This window comes from Schistosoma mansoni, chromosome W (assembly GCF_000237925.1).
Source record: "Schistosoma mansoni strain Puerto Rico chromosome W, complete genome".
In the NCBI taxonomy this organism is placed as follows: Eukaryota; Metazoa; Platyhelminthes; class Trematoda; order Strigeidida; family Schistosomatidae; genus Schistosoma; species Schistosoma mansoni.
Genome location: NC_031502.1, coordinates 58799802 through 58812264, shown reverse-complemented (window position 1 = coordinate 58812264; position 12463 = coordinate 58799802). Strand labels below are relative to the sequence as shown.

The following is a 12463-nucleotide window of genomic DNA, read 5'->3' as shown; positions in this document are numbered from 1 at the left end:
TTTTCTGGTTAGCGTTTTTTTAGCGAGTTGATTTTCTACGGGATGGGGTCGCTAACCCCATGCCCAACCCTCCTCCTTTACCCGGGCTTGGGACCGGCAGTAACCCCCAGAGGAGCTACAGGCGGAGTTATCGCTACTAAAATGTGTGTTTTAAATCATCCAACGTAAATTGATATGGATCATAACAGCAAGTCATGTAACTTATAAATTAATTTACAAATTATGGATCAGATTCCCTAACCAGTGGAGAGGTACCAGTAACTATTCAGTGATTAGTGAAATGGTAAAGATTTTTAGCTCAGATGGATCATTTTGATGGAGATTTGTTCTCTGAGCTGGATGGTTTGGTCGTGGAGGTCAACAAGAACCAATCAACATCGAGGTGTACAGAACAAGCTGTGAACTTCATGTGGAGAAATTCGAACACTTCACTTCTACCTGAAGTTTATATTGATGATGTCGTTCAGAAGAACGATGAAAGCTCCACGACCAAACTATCCAGATCAAAGAACAAAACTCCATCAAAATCAATAATTAGTTTGTGTTTAGTGACGGTCTCAAATGATGGTTTTCAGATAAGTACTTAGACTATATTGATCGTTCCATGTATTATGCATAAATGAACAGAATATCAATGTAAACACACACACACAAACACTACTGTTTGGTAATAATATTAATGATAAATTGGGATACACTTTCAAGGTTTATCAAATATTAAAAATTTATCGATTAAGTAGCACAATTGTCTATTAATGGTAATAATAATGAAAATTCTAAGTGAAATCAAGTGACAACAACAACAATAAAATCTCAGGTCATTTAATAATAACCTGACATAGTAACCATTATCATTTAATGTAGTAACAATTTAAGTACAAAAGATTATATCAAAGTCATTTTCTTAAGTTATAATGAAATCAACTTGAATTCTGAAACCCTAACCAATCTTTTCTGTCAAGGTCAAGGCAATGTACCCTGTCTGATACATTTCGAAAGTATTCAACATAAAACAGTATTTAATATGAATTGATTAATCGATAGAATATTGTTTTGATATCAAAAGTGTAATTTATGTACTCTATCAGGACTCAGTAGCTGAGTGAATAACGCGATGGCGTTTAAAGCGAAAGATACTGGGTTTGAGTTCCAGAGTGAACATCCACTCTGAGATGCAGGTACAATCAGCTGACGAGTCCCAAATAGGATGAAACGCGCGTCTAACTAGATTCCACTACTAGCAACTATCCATTTTTGCTTATGTACTCTGTGTTTATTTGGAAAATAACTAATTCAAGATTTTATGTGAATCACGCTAAGTGAATGATGCGATGGCGTTTGAAGCGAACGGTACTGGGTTCGGATCCCAGAGTGAACATCAACTCTGAGTTGCAGGTACATAGAGCTTATGAATTCTAAATAGGACGAAACGGGCATCCTGGATTCCACTACTAGGCACTATCCATCTTTGCTTATAAAGCTTGTTGAGGCAATTCACATAGGATGCACATATCCTAACAAGAGACTGATCAATTTCAGTCGTAAATAACAATGGGAAGATACAAGTAAACAACACCAAGTGAATTTAAGATTTTAATGATTGTTTAAAGATCTTCCATCATATTCAAAGACTAATATTTGAGCGAAGAAAATTCTTTTCGATAAATTCTCTCCAGGTTCTACAATTACATATCCAAATGAATAATCCGAAAAAATAACCAGGTTAAAGGCAAATTTAAGATCCATGATCAGAATAAATATGGGTCACATGGGGTGAGAGAGGTATGATAGTGCAATTACAATTCGATCGAGTAGAAGACTAAATTGTGTGAAAAATTAGTAAGACGTAATAAGGGGAGATGAATAAATCATGTATAGGGGAGATTAATAATAAAGACAGAACAAATATTGATGCAGAATAATATGAATTCATTATATTTCGCGGTTTCTCATCAGTTGCATTGGGGTAATAAATAGTGTGGAAACAATTGACATGAATGAATGTAAAGGATTGGAATAACAAAAGTCATCAATGATAACTATATATATATATATATATGGGCAAGGAAAGGTCAGAGGTTATTAGGTATTAGAATGAAGGGTGGCGTAATAGTGGAGTTCAAAGACAGATAAAATCAAAAATGTGATTATTTTAGAGGTAATTAAAACAATTAGGGTGGGTCACAGCTTCTGTTTCTGTGTACAAAAAACATACAATTCAAATTCAACAATGTGTTCTACCGTCAAATTGACGGAGTAGCCATGGGTAGCCCTTTGGGTCCAATTCTGGCCGACATATTTATGGGGAACCTCGAACAGAAGAAGCTTAAGCATGCTATCGATAGTACCACGCTATACTGCAGATACATGGATGATACCTTTATTGTTTGCGACAATCACAAACACTCCATCAATCTGCTCAGTTTGTTTAATAAAGCACACAAGGATATAGAATTTACGATGGAACATGAAGACGAAGATAAATTCCATTTCCTAGATATTGGAATTAGACGAACACCAGCGGGTACATTACAAAGATATGTTCATCACAAAAACACTTGGAGTGGACTGTATCTCAATTACTACAGTTTCTGTCCGATGAGTTACAAAAAGGGTATTGTACAAACCCTTTTCGACCGCGCACGCAAAATCTGCTCCAATGAGTGTCTCGAGGAAGAAATGGCTTTAATCACCAAATACCTACGTGAAAATGCATATCCAGAGAAATTCATCCACAAATATGCAAACACCAACCGTCGAATAAAGTATGATCGAGTTGAAAAGAAAACATGCTTCCTATACCTACGTTTCAAAGGAGACGAAATCGCTGGAATAATTAACCACCGACTTAATTCCGCGTTGAAAGCGACCTACCCAGCAGCTAAACTGACAACGGTGTGGGAAACAAACTGCTCACTCAAACAAACTAAAATCGACAAGTCCTCTTTTCTCAGTAGCTCCAACTGCATTTACCAATTTACATGTACGTGCCAAAGCACATACATTGGAAGAACAGAGAGAAGAGTGCATGTCCGCATTTCTGAGCATGTTCCTAAGAAACTGAGGCTGCAAGGTTCCAGGGCTCTCAACAGTGCGATAGCTCGGCATTTACTCGACACCGGACACAGCATTGACATTTCTCATGCCTTTAAAATCATTAGTAAACAAAGAAGTACAACTGCTCTCCGGTTTGCTGAAGCGATCGCGATAAAAAAACTCAAACCGGATCTGTGTACTCAAAAAGAGACAGTGATAAACTTATTACTACCCTGGTAATCCGTTTTTTGTTTTTGTTTTTTTTGTTTGTTTCAGTTTTGTTGTTATTAGTTTAATTTTGGTTAATATTCAGTTTTTATTATATTCCCCTCCCCTTACCCAATTCTTAAACCACCCTTTCTCTCACACATTTCCGCTCATTTGTCTCTCCTAATTATATGAACTATCCAAATTTTATTCAATTATTACGTAACCCACCCTAATTGTTTTAATTACCTCTAAAATAATCACATTTTTGATTTTATCTGTCTTTAAACTCCACTATTACGCCACCCTTCATTCTAATACCTAATAACCTCTGACCTTTCCTTGCCCATATATATATATATATATATATATATATATATAGTTATCATTGATGACTTTTGTTATTCCAATCCTTTACATTCATTCATGTCAATTGTTTCCATCCTATTTATTACCCCAATGCTAAAACTCTAATGCATATTTGGTTGTAAGCAGCTGATGAGAAACCACGAAATATAATGAATTCATATTATTCTGCATCAATATTTGTTCTGTCTTTATTTAAACTCATAAAGGGAACTAACTGCATGAGATTAATAATGATGTTTAACCAATAATAATAACAATAATAATAATACAAAGGTTTGTCAATAAAGATGAGAGAGACAAATACATTCGACTACGAAAGGTCGTAAGTACAAAAGTCAAATCGGGTCATTCAATGACTAAGATTACTGTTGATTAATTTGTCTTGGGATAGGTCAGGAGAGGAGAATCGGTTCAAGATATTTCTTTTGTATGGATAGCTCCGGTTTCTCAATCTGGATGTTTATTACTTCAGCCGTTTGAAGGACTTTAAGTCTGACAAACTTTAGCAAAATATTACTGACCCGATAAATAATTGAAAATGAATGGTTTATACTGGCACTATGACCAGTTTATACTAAATGGGCCAATATTAAGCTGTTCACTTTCTTCAACAAACCTTTGGCTTACCCACGCTGGGTGGTGTTCGCAAGCACAAAAATGTAAATTTCTAAAATTTCGACTACTATAAATTGCACTTCAGGCGCAGTTGAACTGATAAATACAAAATGAAGTGGTCGTTCTAGGTAATTCATCTTTCAACCTCGGTGTCACCATTAGGCAGATAGAAAACACTGAACGTAGTTCTTCGGCGTTGAATGACTTTTGGATTGTTTTGCGTAATCTCTGAGTTAATATTTCGCAAACCGCATCCCCTCTGAATTGTGGACGCATGAACAGGAATTTCTTAATTACCATCTGGCTAGCAGTGGAATCCAGCACACGGACTTCATTCTATTTGGAACTCGTCAGTTCGATATATCTGCATCTCAGAGTTGATGTTCACTCCATAACTGGAATCCAGTACCGGTTGCTTCAAACACAATGGCGTTAACCACTTAGCTACTGAGTCCTGATAGCCACTTGCTTGTGCAATGAGGTGAAGTTTAAATTCACTTGGTATTGTTTGCTTATATCTCCCCATTATTAGTCTCTTGTTTATATAATATCCATTCTTTTTCTCTTAGGATCAAAATGATTACGTGTGTAGTTACAAGTTTATTGAGTTAAACTTTTACTAAATTAAATGTCTTGGATTCAACTATTATCGTTCTAAATATTTATATTATTCAATATAGACTTTCAAACTAATTAACATAATTTCATATGGTGTATTGGCCTTGAATAATTTTTTCTGGTAAGCGTTTTTTTAGCGAGTTGGTTTTTCTACGGGATGGGGTCGCTAACCCAATGCCCAACCCCCCCTTTACCCGCGCTTGGGACAGGCAGTAACCCCCAGAGGAGCTACAGGCTGAGTTTGAAGTGCCCAACCAAGGACCTGACAATTCTGATGGGAGATTTCAATGCCAAGGTTGGAGTGGACAACACTGGATACGAAGACGTCATGGGACAACATGGACTGGGAGAAAGGAACGAAAATGGTGAGAGATTTGCAAACCTATGTGCCTTCAATAAACTGGTCATAGGTGGCACCATATTCCCACACAAAAACATACACAAAGCCACTTGGATTTCACCGGATCACACTACACAGAATCAAATCGACCATATCTGCATTAACAAAAAGTTCATGAGGACGATGGAGGATGTGAGAACCAGGAGAGGAGCTGATATAGCATCCGATCATCATTTGCTGGTCGCCAAGATGAAACTAAAACTTAAGAAGCAATGGACAACGGCGCGGACAACATCACAAAAGTTTAATACGGCCTTTCTTCGAGATGCTGACAAACTCAACCAATTCAACATAGCCCTCAGCAACAGGTTCCAGGCCTTTCATGATCTACTCAATGGAGAGGGGACTACCATGGAGAGCAACTGGAAAGTTATCAAAGAGGCAATCGTTTCAACATGTCAGGAGGTTCTGGGCCAAAAGAAGCACCATCACAAGGAATGGATCACTGTTGGTACACTGGATAAAATTGAAGAAAGGAGGAACAAGAAGACAGCAATCAATATCAGCCGAACAAGAGCAGAAAAAGCCAAGGCACAAGCCGAATACACAGAGGCAAACAAGCAAGTGAAGAGAAGCATCAGAACCGACAAACTTAAATATGTGGAAGGTTTGGCAATGACGTCAGAAAAGGCTGCAAGAGAAGGAAACATGAGACAACTGTATGATACAACAAAGAAACTTGCTGGAAATTACCGTAAGCCAGAAAGACCAGTGAAAAGCAAGGAAGGCAAAGTAATCACCGACATTGAAGAACAACGAAACAGGTGGGTAGAACACTTCAAAGAACTCTTGAATCGACCAGCTCCACTGAACCCACCCAACATCGAAGCAGCACCCACAGACCTCCCAATCGATGTTGGCCCACCAACAATTGAGGAGATCAGCATGGCCATTAGACAAGTCAAGAGCGGCAAAGCAGCGGGACCAGACAACATCCCGGCAGAGGCACTGAAAGCAAATGTAACAGCAACTGCCAAGATACTCCACATCCTCTTCAGTAAGATTTGGGACGAAGAACAAGTACCAATAGACTGGAAAAAAGGACTTCTGATCAAGATATCAAAGAAAGGCGATCTCAGCAAGTGCGACAACTACAGGGGCATCACTCTTCTCTCAATACCAGGAGAAGTCTTCAACAGAGTATTGTTAAACAGGATGAAGGATTCCGTGGACGTCCAACTTCGAGATCAACAAGCTGGATTTCGTAAGGATAGATCGTGCACAGATCAAATCGCAACTCTACGTATCATTGTGGAACAATCAATCGAATGGAATTCATCACTCTACATCAACTTCATCGACTATGAGAAGGCATTTGATAGCGTGAACAGGACAACACTATGGAGGCTCCTTCGACACTACGGCGTGCCTGAGAAGATAGTCAATATCATACAGAACTCCTATGATGGACTAAACTGCCAAATCGTCCATGGAGGACAACTCACGGACTCGTTTGAAGTAAAGACCGGTGTTAGACAAGGTTGCTTACTCTCACCCTTTCCCTTTCTCCTGGTGATCGACTGGATCATGAAGACGTCAACAACTGGAAGAAAACACGGGATACAGTGGACAGGCAGGATGCAGCTTGACGATTTAGACTTCGCGGATGATCTGACTCTTCTATCACAAACGCAACAACAGATGCAGGAGAAAACGACCAGTGTAGCAGCAGCCTCAGTAGCAGTAGGTCTCAATATAAACAAAGGGAAAAGCAAGACTCTCCGATACAATACAATATGCACCAATCGAATTACACTTGACGGAGAAGCTTTGGAGGATGTGGAAACCTTTACATATCTGCGCAGCATCATCGATGAACACGGTGGATCAGATGCAAATGTGAGGGCGAGGATCGGCAAAGCAAGAGTAGTATATCTGCAACTGAAGAACACCTGGGACTCAAAACAATTGTCAACCAACACCAAGGTTAGAGTTTTCAATACAAATGTCAAGACAGTTCTACTGTATGGGGCGGAGACGTGGAGAACTATGAAAGCCATTATCCAGAAGATACAAGTGTTTATCAACAGCTGTCTACGCAAGATACTTCGGATCCGATGGCCAGACAATATCAGCAACAAGTTACTGTGAGAGACAACAAACCAGATTCCAGTGGAGGACGAAATCAGGAAGAAGCACTGGAAGTGGATTGGGCACACCTTGAGGAAATCACCTAATTGCGCCACAAGACAAGCCCTCACATGGAATCCTGAAGGTCAAAGGAGAAGAGGAACACCAAAGAACACACTACGCCGAGAAATTGAGACAGACATGAGAAGAATGAACAAAAGTTGGATAGAACTAGAAAGGGAGGGGTAGGGCAGAGTGAGTTGGAGAAAGCTGGTCGGCGGCCTATGCTCCATTGGGAGTAACAGGCGTAAGTAAGTAAGTAAGGTATTGGCTTTAAATTTTGTCATTTTTGAGTTATTAATTTAGATATATAGTTGTAGGACCAGGAGAGAATTTATTGAATAGACTATTTTATAATTGAAATCATGAGTCAATTGAAGATAGACCACCATGGAAAGCCTGTAAGCACTGGATGGCCGTTTCGTCCTATTGTGGGACTCCTCAGCAGTGCACATCCACGATCCCACCTCGCGAGATTCTAACCCATGGACCTATTAGTCTCGTGAGTGAGCGCCTAACCACTAGATTACTAGGACCCGTAATTCGGGAAAAACTAGCACAAGAGGACGAAATTCGTAGTGAATTTAGTGTCATGGACCATTTATAAGCCCTCTCCATGACTTTCGAAAAACAGTGAAAAGCTATGTTTAATGGTCTAAGAAACAGGGTTGTAGCCCAGGTATAAAATGGCTGAGAAATTAGTTGGAAGTGAATGTAGCGACAATAGACCGTTCTTTGTTGTAATATGATGTGGATTTTTAAACAGCTAATAAACATGTTATCAGTTTGAGTTTTCACGATTAGCTTAAGACAAACTGATGCTAGTCAATATTCGGTTCGAACTCAAAACTAACGAACCAAAATTTATTCGATTAAACCAGACTACGTTCTTCTGTATAGCGTACAATTTGCGTTTTTGAGTTACAAAATACCTCATATGGTATGCCTGTGCTATACAGCTAAAGGTTTCTCTAACACAAATTAGCGTATTGAGAATCAATAAAAATATTCCCAATAGGATGGGATCAGATATCTATCTGAAGGGATTCTAGCAATCTTTCCAAGAAGACAATCAAAGGTTAACAGTCACACACTGAACCACGCCGTGACCTTGGGCTTAGTCAAACACAACCTTATTGTCAATAGTCCGGCAACATGCAACAGAAAAATTAGGCAACAAAAGGTAAGTCTTTAATCAAAGTCACATAATAAAAGCTCAGACGAGGAAGACTGAAGAACACAAAATGTGGGTAAAAGAGGTCTGAATAAAGGTTAAGACACACGACAGGTAGAAGGAACAAATAAATGGCAGTACTATCCAACGAAATGTTGTGGAGGGATTTTCAGCGTTTTTTTCCGCTATAATGCAGATTCTCAACTACATAGTAATGAGTTAAGTGATGATGGAAAAAGTTAGCCGTTTACAAAGTAAATAAAACGACCTACCTAAAAGGTGGAGGTTGATCTTGTTGAATTACATTTTCTGCATCTTCAAGTCTATAATCTGTATCTGCCAGAGGATAATTAACAAGATCATCATCTAGATCACCATGTGTACTATCGGGTGATTGATAACGTAACTCAAATAACAATAATATCTAATGTAATAGTGCGAAAAGATAAGAAATCATGATTATAAGTTAAGTACTTGGAGGAGATAGATTGTGCTGAATAAGTGAGTTAAGATGATACTAATTAATTAATTAGTAGTGACAAATGTAGTGATTTGTAATGCTTTAGTGCAATGGAGACACTAGCCGAATAAAAGTTAACATAGAGATATGTTCGTCTTTTTATATGACAGGGGCAAAATCAATCCATAAGGAGAGTAACCTAAGTTGCATGAATGTTTCGGACCTTTTAGTAATTCCCTTTTATTTCTAATTATCATTAAAGTTTATATTTAAAGGATAAATAGTTCCTAGTGAAATGGGCGATATCAGTCTCATGACATAGTGATTAAAATTCACTTGTTAGAACTTCGATTCAGAACTTTTGGACTTTTTAATTAACGTCACAAATGAGCATGTGATTACTGTTAGCTTAAGAGATGTGTAACCAGTTATAGTTGTAGTTCATATCGCTGGTTAAATTTAGCAAGACAACTATTGAAGACATAAGACATTCATGCACGATGAAGAGAATGTTACATCTAGGTCACAAAGTTGGACATCTAGTGGTTCCCATTTCGAATTTCTCTTCTTTCTGAAGTCATCCTGTGACGGAAAATATAAACTAAATAATATTGACATACTTCTGAACCAAATACTCACTAGTAACTAAGTTTAAGAAGAATTCTTGACATTCTTTCAAGAAACCGTAATCAATCGAGTGAGTCTAAACAACATAGACTGACGAGCAGTTGACTGTTCAAATAAAACATGGTAGTATTTTTTTTAAAAAAACGTAAATATCACCAATACTTACGCCAGTAAGGGATTTGAACTATCCACTAGATTTTCACGAAATATGAATGTACATCTCGAGTCAGTGGATATAAATGATGACACAAGGATCGTAATAACTGAGGGTAAAAAAAAAACAATAAACATTTAGTTGGTGATCAAGTTTTATCTTTAGCCTTGTCACATAAATATATGCAGTGTTGGTTAGTTGAATATAATCTGTAGGAAAACCTGCTTGAAAATAACGATACTCTGTATGTGGTTAGAACCCAAATCACTCATCATCACATTCAGAGATGTAACTGCCTAGCTGTTCAGGAGATAAGTTTTTCACATAATTTCAAGTTACTTAGACTAGTGACCACATTGGACGTTGACCGATATGATGTGATCTATGCTAAGAGTCAAAGAAATATGACATATATATTTGCATTACTAATCATAAGTAGGTTAGTAAGAACTGCCGAATCGTACACAGATCTAAGAATGTACTTTTTAACAGAGTCATAGAAATTAAAAATAAATGGTTAATTTACATATTTATGGTTATACAACAAAACCCTATGAATAAAGCTTACCATTCTGAAGAAGGACTACAACTGGATAGTGCTCATATAGTGTTGGCTGCTATGTTAAACCCGCATAGCTTATTCTGGCTTGCGGACACGCAAATTTATTCATTCCTCTGGAGATCTAACATCCCCAACAGAGTCACATGTTGACCTTGTCAATTATTCTCATATCAACCTTGATTGTTTTTATTTAAGCGTATGTGCATTTCTTATCTTACTCATTACATGTCTTATTTTTGGTCTGATCATAAATATCGATTCACTCTTGGCTTAATTGAGTGGGTTTACATGCCTTTTCCACTGTGTGTCATTCCATTTTGCTCCTCTCTCCTATTCGCTTCCTTCTGTCCATCTTTCCGATTTTCTCTGCAGATCAACGATTATACGAAATAAACGTATTCAAAACTTCATTCCCATATTTGTCTTATTGAATTCCGTTATTCACTAACGTGATTTAAGTCGATGATTATATGCGAGAACTGACGATAGCTTTCATTCATACGATCCAATGGGAGTCAGATTAAGGGCCGCTAAACTCTCAATAATTTACATTTCGTCTTATTGATATCGACTTATCATAACATTAAAGTTCATTTTTTACAATAATACGAGCTCACCTTATTTCATAGAGTCTTATTAACCACATATAGTCTAAATCGGGTCATTAATCAATGCATCAACTTGAGAGAGAGAGACTCATATCTCCTAGTGGGTGTAACTGGTATTATTATTATTTAAATACATGAATATTGGTACAAAAGGGGCACCAGATACATATGAGTCACACAAATCTCATTTGATTTGTGTGAGGGTTGTGATACTGCACAGGTGCCCAAACTGAAGTAGGTGGTTTGAATAGTGGGTCACACCCCGAGCCCTTGACCTAAAGATCTGATCCACAAGGCAGTGGAGCATCTTAAGGAGATGCAGTCCCATGGTAGTCGGTGACCAACGATTGATTCATACACCATTTGTTTCCTCAGGATACTGGAGCCCATGTGCACCATTGGTTTGGAATCAGGGTTTTCCGACTCCCCTAGGCGGATCCTAAATAACCACCAACCCGGTTAAAGTGCCGTAAATTCGCTTTTCGTCCTCTCAATTTCGTAAACAGCACCCGTGGTGCGAGAAGGCAGTGATTAGGACTTCCCTAGCAGAGGCTATATATGTGTGGCTATGTGAGAGCATTTGGAGAGGGAGAGCGGACTCTCCTCACTATCCGCCGTACCAGGGCATTTGGAGGCTGTGAGATGTCAGGTTCCAGTTTAAGAAAAAAGTGATTATTAAGCTTGAGGAAGGATTGACAAATCATAGATGACTTGATCATAAAAATATATCAACTATCCATATGTAAAGTTTTATCCCACCAAGCTTGTATGTACTGAGTTCGAACCTTAACAAGTGTGTGGGTTACTAAGAAGCTCCATCTCAAAACAGAACAATAGTCTAGTGTTTTGAGTTTAAAGTGATTGTCAAGCTAGAATCAATCTTAGATGTAAACTATAGGAAGCAGTTAATTTTATTTATTAACTTCCAAAAAAACAATAAAAAATGATAATTACATTTGACTATAATATAATCTACCTATCTGGTAAGCCTTTTCTCATTTGATAAGCTTTTAAAATTAATACATCTTTATCATCCAATGAACGACTAACTGGCCAACTAATACGTTGTCCAAAATAAACACTATCATGTCCAGTAGCAATTCTTGAATTCAATTTAGCCTCTGTTTTAATTTTTAAAAAACAAAACAACATAGATTTGATGATGATAATAGGCAAAACAGAATAGTTATCAAAGGAATAAATTATGATTATCTTATTGGAGATATCTATGACGTAATCAAATGATAAACTATTATATTTTGAAGATTATCAGAAGGGCGTTTTGTGGAGATTTTAGTAATTTTATAGTTGAAATCATGAGTCGATTGAACCTAGGGTCTCATGTGAAACATATATTCTCTTGACGGTCGCGGACATTTTATGTGCGAGACATTACCGGAGTGCTACGTAGTTAATCATAAACATACATCCTATCCAACATTGTCCTTTTAACTTAATACAAAAATATACGATGCTCTATCGTAAACCGCATTGGTTCATTCC

General features: G+C 37.7%; 1 protein-coding gene across 1 annotated transcript in view; it reads right to left on the bottom strand.

The window, feature by feature from the left end:
- The window catches only part of Smp_163750 (putative otoferlin), a gene marked incomplete at both ends in the record, with an annotated part of 111382 nt that overhangs the window by 87249 nt on the left and 11670 nt on the right, over positions 1-12463 (bottom strand). Inside the window, 2 exons of the mRNA XM_018790323.1 lie at positions 8822-8932; positions 11937-12081. Coding sequence (XP_018655678.1) covers positions 8822-8932; positions 11937-12081 — 256 coding nt within the window. The remainder of the gene's footprint in view (positions 1-8821; positions 8933-11936; positions 12082-12463) is intronic.